Genomic DNA, 14,254 nt, shown 5'->3' with positions numbered 1-14,254 from the left:
GGCTCCCTCGTCAAGTCTTTGAGGATGCAAAGTCACCACTTACAGAAGCTCATTGTGTATTTCTATTTCCTGAATTTGGCTCCCTTTGTTCGTGAGATCCTGGGGATTGAAACGAGGACCTTGCACATTCTAGGCAAGGACTCTACCACTGAACTATGCCCCTGGCTCTCCCTTGACCTTCCTGAGCCCCAGGTTCTTCATCTGTAAAATGTTTTACCTTTTATTTATTTATTTATTTATTTATATTATTATTATTATTGGTAAAATGTTTTTCCCCCCCCAAATGTTAAGAGGAAATGTGTCTGGCTAGAGAGTTGGCTTGGTGGCTAAAGCCCTGGCTTCTCTTCCAGAGGATCCATGTTCAGTTCCCAGCACCCACACGGTGGGAGTCCTCTTCTGGCCTCCATGGGCACGGCATGCACACGGTGCACAAACACACAGGCAGGCAAAACAAACACATACGGTTTTGGTTTTGTTTGTTTTCCGAGACAGGATTTCTGTGTAGCCCTGGCTGTCCCAGAACTCACTCTGTAGATCCGCCTGCCTCTGCCACCTGAGTGCTGGGATTAAAGGCGTGCGCCACCACTGCCTGACTAAAACTATTTTAATTAGGAGAAAATGTGTGGAAGGGACCAACAGAGAGTAATTCAGAACATTAGTTCCCATTCTTGCTATGGACCATCAATCCCCCTCCTTTACTTACACAATAATACAGTGACTGCTGTAAAATAGAAAATTGATTGTGGCGAGCCATACTGACTTCAGTGGGCATATACACTGTGCCAGGTACACTGGAAACCCATGGTAAAGAAGTCAGACTTGGGGGCTGGAGAGATTGCTCAGTGGCTGAGAGCTCTTATTGTTCTCAGTTTAGTTCCCAACATCACACGGTGGCTCACACACACAACAGCTCCAGCTCCAGCTCCAGGGTAGCCAGCGCCCTCTTCTGGCCTCCACAGACACTGCTTGCACACAGTGCACAGATGTGCACACAGTCAAGGCACATTCACGTAAAATAAAAGTGACTAAATATTTAAGAAGAAAAACCAATAAAACCCAAACAAAAATAAAACCAGAGCTGGCAAGATGGCTTGGGAGGTTAAGGCACTTGCTGCTAAGCTTAATAACTTGAGTAGGATTCTCCCCTAAGTTGGAGGGAGAGAGGTGATGCCTACAAATTGTCCTCAGACCAGCACTGGGTGATGTGACACATGGGAAGCTCCTGCACTTACATACTTTCTAGGTCACGTTCTCAGACCCAAACCATTAACAGAGCAGAACCAAAACACCCCTTCCCAAGTTTGAACTACTCAAAAACCAGGGAACATAGCTTTAGCTCTTGGATCTCATTTCCTCCAAACAACTCCTTAAAACAATCAGCAAGGTAGCTGGACATTAGGAGAAGGACATTAGGACATTAAGTTTACAGGTATGAATCTGAGGGGAGCAGGCCAATGGATTTCTGACCTTGTATGCTGGGGGGTTTCCTGTATTTTACATACATTAGAATGAGTAATTCATTTTTTTTTTCTTTTGAGACAGGGTTTCTCTGTGTAGCTTTGGAGCCTATCCTGGCACTTGCTCTGGAGACCAGGCTGGCCTCGAACTCACAGAGACCCGCCTGCCTCTGCCTCCTGAGTGCTGGGAGAGTAAGTCATTATTATTGCTCATATGAAACCAGAATTTCAGGGGCTGGAGAGATGGTGAGGTAGTTAAGAGGACTGGCAGTTCAACAGTTAAGAGCATTGGCTGCTCTTCCAGAGGTGCAGAGTTCAATTCCCATTACCCACATGGTGGCTCAGAACCACCTGTAGTGAGACCTGGTGCTCTCTACTGGCACACAGACACACATCAGGCAGAACACTGTATACATAATAAATAAATCTTTTTTTTTAAGTAAGAACAATAAAATAGAGAATTTCTGTCCAAGAGCAGAGACCCAGACGTACTAAGAATTGTGCTGATCTACTAAGGACCCAAGAAAACAAAGGAAGGAGACAAACCCAGCTCTAAGGCAGGGCTCTCTGGTGGAATTGAGCTGGTCATTTCAGGGTGTGTCCCTGCACTCCCCCCTCCCCTACTTGGCCTTCAATTTGCTGTGTGAGGTTAACCTTGAACTTCTGACCCTCCTGCCTTTAATTCCAGACCACTGAGATGCAGCCCAGATCTTCCTGCGTGTTAGGCAAGCACACTATTGACTCAGCCCACAAATGGAAGGTTTTAAACACCACCGTTTTGTATTTCTTCAGTTTATTACCCCAAACAAAGCATCTCTTCATATAAGAGTGAGATGATTGCACAACCACTTTTATGAAATAAATTCATGTCACTGAAGGAAGAAGGTATGGCAGTTCTGGAAGAGATGTGATTATAAGCAGTCCTACAAATTCTGAAATGCCTTTCTTTGGGGAGGGCGGGTTGTTTTGAGACAGGGTTTCTCTGTATAGTCCTGGCTGTCCTGGAACTTGCTCTGTAGACCAGGCTGGCCTTGAACTCACAGAGGTCTGCCTGCCTTTGCCTCTTGAATTCTAGAGTTAAAGGTGTGCGCCACCATAGACGGGTCCTAAAGTACGTTTTTTGTTTTTTGTTTTTTTTTGTTTTTTTTTTAAATAGTGCCTGACCGTCCTCATCTGTCAATCGGGACAGACGCTGGAACCCAGAAACATTCCAACACTTGCTCTTTGGTGCCACCTAATGACCAAATGTCATTTCAATTCAAAAGGGAAGTTTGAATTTCTCTTCAGTGTGGCTCATGCTTCTCCCAACAAGGCTTCTCATCTAGAACCTGCCCAGAGATGGACATTTAAAAGACCACATCTTAGAAACCCCTGGCAAACCTTACTAGGATCCTACACCCTGTTTACATCTAAACAGAAATGCCAGAACCATCACGAGGTCTGAAGTCTCTACTATGTGGGGGAGCCACCTGTGGAAGCATGTAATCCCAGGAGGCAGAAGGCTAATCCTTCTGGGTCTTGAAGACCAGCCTGAACTAGAGTGAGACCTTGTCTCAAAAACAAAAATAAAGACAAAGAAGTTTGGGTCACTTTAGATACCAAATGTCTTAGGCATGGCTGTGAATGAAGAAATATTTATGAGAAGACCCCAAGCCCCACGCTGTTCCTTGAATTACAGAACAGTTCACAGGGCTGGGGAGTGGTTTTGAAGTTAAGAGTGTGTGCACTGTTCTTACAGAGGACCCAAGTTTGTATCTCAGAACCCAAACCAGTTTATAATCACTGGTAACTCCAGCTCTGGAGGGATTTGATGCCCTTTCTGGCCTCTGTGGGTACCTACACACACACACACACACACACACACACACACACACACACACACACACAATCTTTACAAAATAAACTTTAGCCAGACAGTGGTGGCACACGCCTTTAATCCCAGCACCCAGGAGGTAGGGGCAGGCGGATCTCTGTGAGTTTGAGGCCAGCCTGATCTACAAAAGCGAGTGCCAGGGCAGGCTCCAAAGCCACAGAGAATCCCTGACTCGAAAAACCAAAATAAATAAATAAACTTCACAACCTTTTTTACCCTCTCTAATCATATCTTGAACAGTAACAAAATACCACTATCAGTATATTTTAATCAAGTATTAGGGCAGTGTTCCACTTGGATCCCAATCTCCAACAGTCTTATTAGAAAATGGTCCAGCATAGATTTGGATCTATGAAGGGACAGATTGGGATCTATATAGTGCATAAGTATTTCAGGTTCTCTCTCTCTCTCTCTCTCTCTCTCTCTCTCTCTCTCTCTCTCTCTCTCTCTCTTTGTGTGTGTGTGTGTGTGTGTGTGTGATTCAGGAAAGGGGCTCCAGCAAAGTTAAGAATACCATCTACTATACAAACCAAATGCAATGGACACCCCAAACCCAAACACCTTTATTCCAGTTGGAAAATCAAATCTGGAACATGGAAAACAAAACTGTAAACAAACAAATGCATCCAGTCCCTAATGCGGTGAATCCAACTCCTGCTGGAATCAGCCGTAGTAACCTTTAAGACAATGGACTGCTTGAAGGAGGAATTACCATGGTCTCCACGTTGTTTCCCTACTAAAAAAAATTACATAAACCATATAAAATATGATTTATTATGAGGGACCAGGGACCTCTTGTGCATCCCTCTTGCAGTCCTCTTGTCTGTCACCCCTCCCACGTCAGAATGTCACTAATCTGGTATGGAGTCAGCCGGGCAGAGCAGGGCAGGGTGTGCGGCCCCATGGATGATGGAGAAAGTCTGCTTGGGCAGTTCTTGTTGAGAGGAGAATATGGGGGATGCTGTGGTGGCCACCGCGATGCTCTGGTCCCCATCGCTCACCACTGTCACTTCTGCAGCTCCCTCCTGAATCAGAGCGTTAAGGCCTTCCAAGTCCGAACACGTGATGCCCGAACTAGCAATGAATGTCTGGTTTGCTGTGCCTTCCTGGGTCCCAGCTGGGGTGGTGGGGATCAGGGTCTGCTGCAGGGTGGCCCCCGCCGTCTGGTCATGGGTGGTCAGAAGAACAGTTGGCTGACTCAGGGCACCTGCCTCGACAGGACACCCGGAGGGCTGAGGGGGCGCGATTAGACTGACCTGGCGTAGGATCTGCAGCCGGCCGTTCCCCGGGAGCTCCTCCGGGGCCTGGGCTACCAGGGTCGGGGGCACAATGTTGACGGCGGCTGCGGCCGCCTGGACGATGGTGTTAGTCTGAGGTACCTGATGCCCCACGATGATCTTGACCCTCCCCTCGCTGAACTGAGACACCTGGCTGGACTGGAGCGGTACCTGGAGATGTCCCACGGTGAGGGGCGCAGCCGGCTGCTTGCCGGGGTCAAGGTGTAGCTGCACGACGGTCACATCCGGGTTCTTACCCTCGTGGTACTCATTGTGCTGCCTCTTGTGGCTGCGGAGCGAGTCCTCCCGCATGAATGAGGCGTCACAGCTGTCACAGTGGAACGTCTTCTTGGCATCCAGCTTGGTGACCTGCCGGCTGCTCTGCCTGCTGGTGTCCTTCCTTTCCGGGGCCTGGGTCTTGAGCATGTCCGCGTGGAACTTCTTCATGTGCTTGCTCAGGTTGCTGGGTTGCTTGGTGTCGAAGCTGCAGTAGTTGCACTTGAACGGGCGCTCGGTGCAGTGGATGCGCTCGTGCACGCGCAGCGCGGCCTTGCTGGAGCACGAGTAGCTGCACTCGGGGCACTTCTCCGGGTGCTCCGACTGGTGCAGGCGGCTGTGCTTCCGCAGGGCTGACTTGCTGTCACCCACGAAGTCGCAGTGCGGACACTTGAAGTTATTCCCGCTGTGCTTGATGCGGATGTGCGACTTGAGGTTCCCCTTCATGGTGCAGCGGACGTTGCAGAACTCGCACTTGAAAGGCTTCTCCCCCGAGTGCACGCGCATGTGCCTTTTCAAGTCCGAGCTGATTTTGAACTTGGCGCTACAGAGCCAGCACTGGAAGGGGGCGTCCCCTGTCAACACAAGGTGAGTTTCCATAAGAACGGGCAGGTTAACAACGACAAGGATCAACAAAGATACTCCCGAAGCACACACCAGAAAATGGCCTATAGCAAGGTAGGAGGCTGGACCCCTCCTCACCACAGCTCCCAGCAGCCCTTGTGATTCTCTTCCGTACCCAAACCTGAGCCATCACAGCCCCACCTAGGAACCCAGAAGGGGGAAAAGGAGGGGAGGAAAGTTGAAAGGAGCCGTTTAAATGTCCTGAATAGGACCTGCAAATCTACTCCTTACAGGTTTTTTTTTTTTTTTTTTTTTTATGAGGAGACAGGGTCTATGTAATCCTGGCTGTCCTTGAACTCACTATGTAGACCAGGCTGGCCCCTAACTCACAGAGATCCACCTAGTTTAATCCCTAGTGCTGGGATTAAAGGCATGCACCATTATACCTGGCTTCCTTATAACTGTTTTAAAAAGATGGTTTCATTTCTAATTTTACACACTTGTGTTTGTGTGGGTATTTGTGCACCAATGCAGGTGTCTGTGGAGGCCAGAAGAGAGATCTGGATCTTCTGTGAGCTGCCTGGTGGGCGTGCTGGGGATTGAACCCAGGTCCTCTGGGAGAGCAGCCAGTGCTGTTAACTGCTGAGCCGTCTTTCCAGCCCCTTTTCACAGCCTGCTTAGAAGCTGACGGTTGCATGGCTTTGCATCCTTCTGGATTTTGATTGAACTGAGTGTCATCACAGACTTAGTAACACATTTCCACAGGTCAGCACCAGGCCGAATTCATGACCGCACGTCCCCCACCCCATGTGATGGATAACTGAGGAGAGTTCTTATAGATTGTCTTTTTTTTTTTTTTTTGGTGGCAAATGTCTTTTTTTTAATCTCTCTTATATTTCTTTTTTAAATTATTTCTTTTTATTTAAAAATGTTTAAAATTCATCTTACATACCAACCACAGTCCCTTCCTCCTACCTCTCCTCCTGCTCCCTTCTGCCTCCCATAACCCACCCTGGAAATTTTTATTAATAGACACGTGTTTATTTTTCCCCTCAGTCGTGTTCTCTACTTGGGAAGAAGTTACAGAATCCAGCTGCTTGATTTTCTTCTTCTTCTTCTTTTTTTTTTAAAGTTTGTATTGCTGAAAGATGATTGGGGAGAGTGAAATTGCAAACATCTAAGCGGATGTGATGCCCCTAAATCGTTTACTTGATGGATGTCAGGGCCACATTGGTGCAGGCGGCTTGCTCTCCAGAGTAGTGTGTTATCATGTGCACTCCTGTGTGTGTGTGTGTGTGTGTGTGTGTGTGTGTAGGTCTAAGGCCACCGTGGCTGTCACCCTCAGGAATGCTGTCCACCCTCCTTTGAGACAGGGTCTCTCACTGGCCTGGAGCTCACAAACTGGGCCAGGTTGGCCCCCGAGCCCTGGGGATGGATCCACCTGTCTCTGCCAAGCCAATGCTGGGATCACAACTATGTACCACAGCAGACACTTTCATGGGACATCTAGGAGCTGAGCTCCTATCACCTGAGGCACTTCCGCAGCAGGACGACTGTGTAAGCAAGTGAGCTAACTGCAGCTCAGCATTCCAGGTTGGCTCAAGATGGGAGGAACCACGCCAAGACACACTACAGGGCGGTCTTGTCCTTGCTGGCAACACCCCTACAAGGTTGGAGCATTGCTGACTCTGCTCTGAGCACTACCGGACAATGAGTGGGGTCCTGAGACGGCACAGATCATTCACGGTCACCAAGCAGCACGCAGCAGGGCTTGACTCCAAGCCAGGCTGACTCCAACGCTAGGCAGTGAGTAGTACATGTGACCCATGCTCACTTTCTCAGGGTGTGCTCTCTGAACACTGCAATCATGCTTCACTTTCTGCCCCATGCATTTAAGCAGAGGCTGCAGGCATCAGTGTAACACAATTCCAGAACACCAAGATGCCTGAATAAACAACAAATACTTCACATGGTTGATTACCATTAACATTAGGCAAGCTAACTCCCAGATCAGACAGAAGTGGGAAGTTCCAGCCTGTGGCCTAAACCCTGGCTCCTGGTGGCTTCATAAATAAAGCTTATTAGATCAGGGCCATTCTCCTCCTGGGCCAAAGACTGAACCCAGGCCTCAGCCATGCTAGGGCAACATGGCTGTTTAAACCTGGTTACTTTCTCAAGGCTATTTTCCTGCTTAGCTTTTACTGTCCACTCTACACAACCCAGAGTCACCCGAGAACCTCACCTGAAGAACTGCCATGCCTGTGAGGAACTCTCTTGATTGAGAATTGATGTGGGAGGGCCCAGCTCACTGCTGGTGTCACCATCCCTAGGCAGGTGAACCTGAACTGTGTAAGCAAGCTAGCAGAGATGGGTGAGCCAGTCAGCAGCAGTTGCTCGTGATTTCTGCTTCAGATCCTGCCCTGACTTTCCTCAGTGATGGGCTGTGACCTGGGAAGTGTAAGCCCTTCCTTCTCTCAAGTTTCCTTAGGTCATAAAGTTAATCACAGCAGCAGAAGGAAAATGAAAACCATGCATAGTTGAGTTGCTGTGTCAGCAGCTACTAGGCCCTTAAAGCCCAAGGTATTTCCTAGGTAGCCTTTTTAATTAATAAAAAATGTAGTGTGCGTGGGTGTATGTGGACACCAGAGACCAACCTCAAGCACTGTTCCTCAGGAGCTGTCTACTTTTGAGTTTTTGTTTTTTTCCAGGCAGGGTCTCTCTGTGAAGCCCTGCCTGTCCTGGAACTCGATCTGTATGTAGACCAGACTGGCCTTGAACTTGGAGATCCACCTGCCTCTGTCTCCCAAGCGCTGGGATTAAAAGGGTGAACCACCACCACCAGACCCTACTTTTTTTTTTTAAAGACAGAGTCTCTCATTGGCCTGGGGTCCAACAAGTAAGCTAGGCTAGCTAGCTGCCAGTGAGCCTTTGGAATCCCCCTGACTCTGCATCCAGTGCCAGGATTTCAAGTGTCTGCCATGATGGCCAGCTTTTTACATGAGTTCTAGGATTCGAACTCAGGTCCTCATGCTTGTGTGGTGAGCACAGATCGAACCATCTCCCCAGCCTTCAAACATTGTCGCCCTCTTGCGGCAGTTTGTAAACTCTTCTACTGGAAGCTTCAAATGCGCAAACAAACTAAAATAAAAACAATAGGAATGCAGAAGAAACCAATTACATTGAGACGGCTATTAAAACCACTGAAAGAATCTGAGCAAGCCACGTGAGCCATAAAAGGAATTACATAGCCACCTAGCGGCGGGTCTCGGAACTACAGCAGTTTCTAGACAGGTATTCACAAAAGGTACTTTCACCCATCCGCATTGATTGCTTTGAACCCCCCCCCCCCCCCCCCCCCGCCGCCGTGAGTTCCCTGGGCGACAAGCTCGTAGCATTTGCTCAAAGTGAAACAGCAGATATTTCCTTCTGCATTATCTTCATCAACCCCATTAGTGACGAAATACAGGAAAAAAAACCCCAGCCCACTACCAAATTTCATAGCTAGGTTGCAGAGCTAACAACACTTTTCTAGAGATTAAGATTTTTTGAGACAGGGCATCTTGTAGCCCAGGCCAGCCTCTAACTCCTTATCTGTGTAGATGAAGGTAATCTTGAATTCCTGTTTTCACCCTCCGCAAGTGCTGGGATTACAAGCGTACACCACTGTGCCCCAACACAAATATTTTTTAGTCACAAATTTTTTAAATTATTTGACTATTTTGTGTGTATAGGTGCTTGTCTGCATGTATGTTTGTGTACCACATGTGTACAGTGCCCACAGAGGCCAGATGCAGGATCCAGATGCCTGGGACTGGAGTTACATGGTGATGAGTCAGCAAATGCAAGCTGGGGACCAAACCCACTCCCTCTGCAAGGGCAGTAGGTGCTCTTAACAGCTGAGCCATCACCCTGATCCCCGAAAGTATTTCTCAACTTCCTTTTTATTACATCTGGGTACTTTAAAACCACATTAATTATTTATTTACTGATTGAGTGATTTCATGTGTGTGTGTGTGTGTGTGTGTGTGTGTGTGTGCACGCGTGCGCATGGGTGTAGTGCACAGAGGAAACTTGTGGGAGCCAGTCTCTCCTGTCACCACGTGGGTCCTGAGGACTGAGCTCATGTCATCAGGCAGCAAGCACTTTTACCCATTGAGCCATCTCTCTAGCCCTAAATTTCTTTTTTATGAGACAGGGTCTCTCTGTGTAACCTTGGCTGTCCTGGAACTCGCTCTGTAGACCAGGCTGGTCTCAAACGCACAGAGATCCCCCTGCTTCTGCTTCCCAAGTGCTGGGATTAAAGGTGTGCGCCACCACTGCTCGGCTCTAAACTTACTTCTTAAATGGAGTGTACTGGTCAAAGCCCTGTTGTAAGCTCTTCAGTAGGCAATGACTATACCCTCCGCCCCCACAGAGCAGGGTTGCAGAGTGGACTCGCCACGGCTGTATTTAAACCGACAGCGCTTGCTAACTTCAGTTGTAACTGAAATGATCTGGGGCACAGAGCATCAGACCGCAGTAACCTAAAGTTGTTCAAGTATCACAAGCAGATAGAAAACAAAAGGAACACTCTGTGGAGATGGCACGTAACTGGCACACATTTCAATCCCAGAAGCCCAAGTGGACTTCTGATGGTGGTGTGTGAGATTAGGTAGCTCCAATGTAGCCCTGAACTCCTTAGTTTCATCTTCTTTTTGTACATGGTTCATTTTATTTTTCTTGTGTGTATTCCTATGTGTGAGCATGCGTGTGGATGGAGGCCAGAGGTTGACGTCAGCATCTTCCTCCACCACTCTCTGCTTTATTTACTGAGGGTTAGGGTTTCCAGATGAACTTGAAGGCTGCCTATTTAGTTAGTCTGGCTAGTCAGCTTGCCCCAGGGATTCCCCACTCCCACCCCCCAGGGATTCTCCCCTTCTCCTCCCAAGTACAGGAAATTACAGGCAGGCCACCATCTTTACCCATGGGGTATTATGTCCTTAGCACAACAAGTAGTTAATCTACTGAGCCACCATCTCCTTAGCCCAGGCTATGTACTCTTGATCCTCCTGCCTTAGCTGGGTGCTGGGTTTTTGGGTGTGAGCCGCCAGGCCCAGAAGAACCAGCTTGAAGAAATGGAGATGAAAACAGAGCAGACGCCAGGCAGCAGGCTGGGCACCAGTTATATATCGTGACTTTGCTGCAGTAGGTCACACAGATATCCCCGAATCCGCCACCTCCCGTTCCTCTTTGTAGCCCCTGACTCTGAAATTACACAAGCTCTAGGGACAAGGGCAGGTGATGTGCTGTTATCTCCATCGGGCTCAGAGGTCACTGGATTTGGCTAGACTTGACACAAAGGTTATCTGTTGTTTTTTTGTTTGCTTGTTTGGTAGTGGGTTGCTGTGATAGGCGCTCAAGTAGCCCAGGAGGGCCTCAAACTAGTTATGTAGCTGAGGATGACCCTGAACTAGTGACCCTCCTGCCTCTACCTTCTGAGTGCTGGGCTACAGAAAACAAGTCCCGACAGGCACTCTGGAATGACTCTGTCTCCGGGAGTGTCTTGCTCACACATCATGAGATGTGTTGCTCCTGGCTAGTCCGCTGGTCCCAGGAGAATGTCTGCAGACGTGTGGTGCACAGGTAGATCACTCCACCCCAGGGCACAGTGACTTCTTGTCACAGCCAGCAGCCTCTCAGACTTAAAAGCCCAGTGGAGGACAGAGAGTTACCTACCGGAACCTCAGCCGATCCTTAGCCTGTGACAGAGGCTGCTGCTGCATGTAGAGAGGTTTTGGGGAGGGGAGGTTATTAGTGACCTGGAAATGAGAGACTGTTAGAGTACAGAACCAAAATCTTCAGCATGGGTTTGGGAATCAAGCCACAAAAATGGTAACTCACACTTAACAGCAAACATCTAAACTGATTCAGTCAATCTGAACACTGGCAAACAGATGCCCAGGCAGCTTGGGCTTGGAGGGTGCTATGATTGGTACCAGAAGAGAAGCTCACGAAAGAGCCCAAGCACAGCTTGGAGGGAAAGACAATGCTCTTCCAGACGTAGTCTGTCGCGGGCTTCCTTGGGAGTCCTCTCGTACTAGTTTTTAAAAATTTTACTTTAGTCAGGCATGGCGGCACACGCCTTTAATCCCAGCACTTGGGAGGTAGACGCACGTGGATCCACACGGTGAAACCTTGTTTCCACATAAAACAGGATGCTGAAGTTTTTACTTCTGTGCACGTGTTTCTGTGGGCATACGTGTATGTGTGTGTCTGTGTCCAGACAAGGGCTATGAGTCTCCTGAAGCTGCCTGAAGTGTGTGCTAGGAGAGCAGCAAGCACCCTTAGCCACTGGGTCATCTCTCCAGCTAGCTTCCTAGAATTTATTATTTTTATTTTATGTGCATTGGTATTTTGTCTGTATGTCTGTGTGAGGGTATCAGATCTTGGAGTTACAGAGAGTTGTGAGCTGCCATGTGGGTGCTGGGAATTGAACCCGGGTCGTCTGGAAGAGCAGCCAGTTCTCTTAACTGCTGAGCTATCTCTCTAGCATCCCTCCAACTATCTTTTTAAAAGTAGACAAAAGCACGGGGACCCAGATCATGTCCAAGGAATAACCTCTAAATGAAGACTAAATGAGAAAGGGAAACTCTAATGTAAGAGTCTGTCCAAACAGCCAAAGGAATTACACTAGTGCTAGGAGGCCTCCCCAGCTCCCTCTGAATGTCAGAGAAAGAAATGTCTAAAACTGAGTCTAGAGAGAGGCAGGATGCACCCCCCCCACTAGTTTAAATCATACAAATATACAGGAAACGCAAAAAGTTTTCCCCTTTCTTTGGTATAGGGTTTCTCTGTGTAGCCCTGGCCATCCTGGAACTCACTCTGTAGACCAGGCTGTCCTTGAACCCAGCGATCCACTTGCCTCTGCCTCCTGAGTGCTGGGACTAAAGGTGTGTAACACCATTCCCAATTCAGGAAACTCCAAAGCTTTAAAGGCAGACCCAGTAGCAAAAGGGTCACCAGTCTACCTTAAAACAAAACAGAAAAAGCTCCTTTTCAGCCTTCTCATGCACGTGTACCCGAACACCAGCTTCTGCGGACAGCAAGTAGGAGCGACAGTCCCTCCCAAGTCTTCAGAAGTGGTCCTCCATGTAAATGGAAAGGATGTCCCAAGGGGGCAGAGTTATGAGCCAGAGCTAGACACTACCCTCTCCAACCAAAAAGTGTCCCTCGTTCCTGAACAAGGGACCTGGGGGAGCATGCCAAGAAAGATCAGCGTGGTGGGGACCATCACAGATAGGGCTCTCCTCCTCTCCATTCCCAAGAACAGGATTGCTGTCAATGTTGGGGCTCCAGCATGTCACAATCAGACTTCTATCTTTCTGACCCCAGGGGACTCACTCGATCCCCGTCTCTTGGTCTGATCCTATGGTTGGGTGAGATGATTTATGGGGGTCCTGGAGACGGTGTGAAAGTCAGAGATGAACCTGATGATGGGGACAAAGGTCGTCTGTCTGCGACTGTACGTATGAATGGTCCTAAATCTTCATCCCTCTCCTGTCCCTGGCCTTTGCCATGTAATCTGGCGGTGGCCTGTCCCATGGGTGAGCTCAATTCCATCCCTGACTCCAGATCCAACCCGTGACTTGCTGTAGGTGCCAAAGTGCTGTTTGTGGACACACGGAATCAGAGGCTTCAGTGGGCTTCCACACTGGGCTTGCCTGCCTGGTTCTCTGAGGTGTTCATGACAAGGTCAAGCCTGGGGAAGCCCACAGGCCTGAGAGGAGGGTCAGAGATGGATGGGGTACACAGCCTGGTCACCGCAGAGACCAGTGCACAGCCGCCAAACCCACATTCAGCAGCTTCCTAGCAGAGGTAGGCAGACGCCTCCTCACACACGCCTCCTCACACACGGGGTTAAGCTGAGCCAACAGCAACACCTGCCAACCGGAAGCATGTGAGTAGTAATTGTTGCAATACACCGTCCCCACAGGGTGATGATGGTTGTTAGGAAGCACCATGTATCACTAGCTTGCTGACAGACACACCAAAAGAAACACTGTTACACAATCCCAGTGACCCGCTCTGGGGTCTTTTCTGTGTGTGAATGTTTTACAGCACCGAGGATACAGCCCAGGGCCTCTCACCTGACAGGCAAGTGTCATCACAGAGCCATACCCCAGCCCGTGCTGTGTGCTTTCTGATCAAGGTGCTCTATTCCAAACACATCAGTGCATCACGTAAAAATGACTGAACTGACTGTAGCGATTATTAAAACGGCATCGTTTGTTATCTATTTCACAGACTACAGTCCCCCAGCCCCGAGCACATACAGTTACATAAACACACACAGAAGGTGACCAACTGCTTGACAACTGCTCCAGTGTCACTGGGACAGGCCCTTTCACGTATATGAAGAGGAAAAGGCAAACAAAAGGATGGTTGACTACACCAGCTCCTTTAAAACTGTTTGAGACAGGGTATCATGTAGCCCAGGCTAGCCCTGTACTCTGTATGCAGCCAAAGATGACCTTGAACTCCCCGAGCCCCCTGCCTCCACCTCTTGGGTGCTGAGGTAACGGGTTTTTGCCACCGTGGCTGGTTTATGTGGAGCTGGGGACGGAACCCAGGGTTTCCCACAGGTTAGCTAAGTACTCTACCACAGGAGCCACACCCCCAGCCAGAATGAAACATGATAATAACGACAACAACAGTACTGCTTTTTAAAAAAATTTAGCTTTTGGAAACAGGGTCCTCTACAGCCCAGATTGGCCTTGAGTCCTGTAAGTGGTCAAGGATGATTTATTTGAACTCCTAATCTTCCTGCC

The 14,254-nt window shown here is 48.7% G+C and overlaps 1 protein-coding gene across 10 annotated transcripts in view; it reads right to left on the bottom strand.

Annotated features, from left to right (window-relative positions):
• The window catches only part of Zfp64 (ZFP64 zinc finger protein), a 63,580-nt gene that overhangs the window by 27,259 nt on the left and 22,067 nt on the right, over positions 1-14,254 (bottom strand). For 6 of the 10 annotated variants that reach the window (XM_027423317.2, XM_027423311.2, XM_027423312.2 and 3 more), the window contains one exon: positions 3,865-5,458. The exons of the other annotated variants lie outside the window; for them this stretch is intronic. In XM_027423317.2, coding sequence (XP_027279118.1) covers positions 4,182-5,458 — 1,277 coding nt within the window. In that variant the 3' untranslated portion in view covers positions 3,865-4,181. Of the gene's footprint in view, positions 1-3,864; positions 5,459-14,254 lie in introns of those variants that run through there. 10 annotated transcript variants of the gene reach the window in all.

This window comes from Cricetulus griseus, chromosome 6, assembly GCF_003668045.3.
Source record: "Cricetulus griseus strain 17A/GY chromosome 6, alternate assembly CriGri-PICRH-1.0, whole genome shotgun sequence".
NCBI lineage: Eukaryota > Metazoa > Chordata > Mammalia > Rodentia > Cricetidae > Cricetulus > Cricetulus griseus.
The sequence above is the reverse complement of the archived record's forward strand: the minus strand, read 5'-3'. Positions and strand labels throughout refer to the sequence as shown.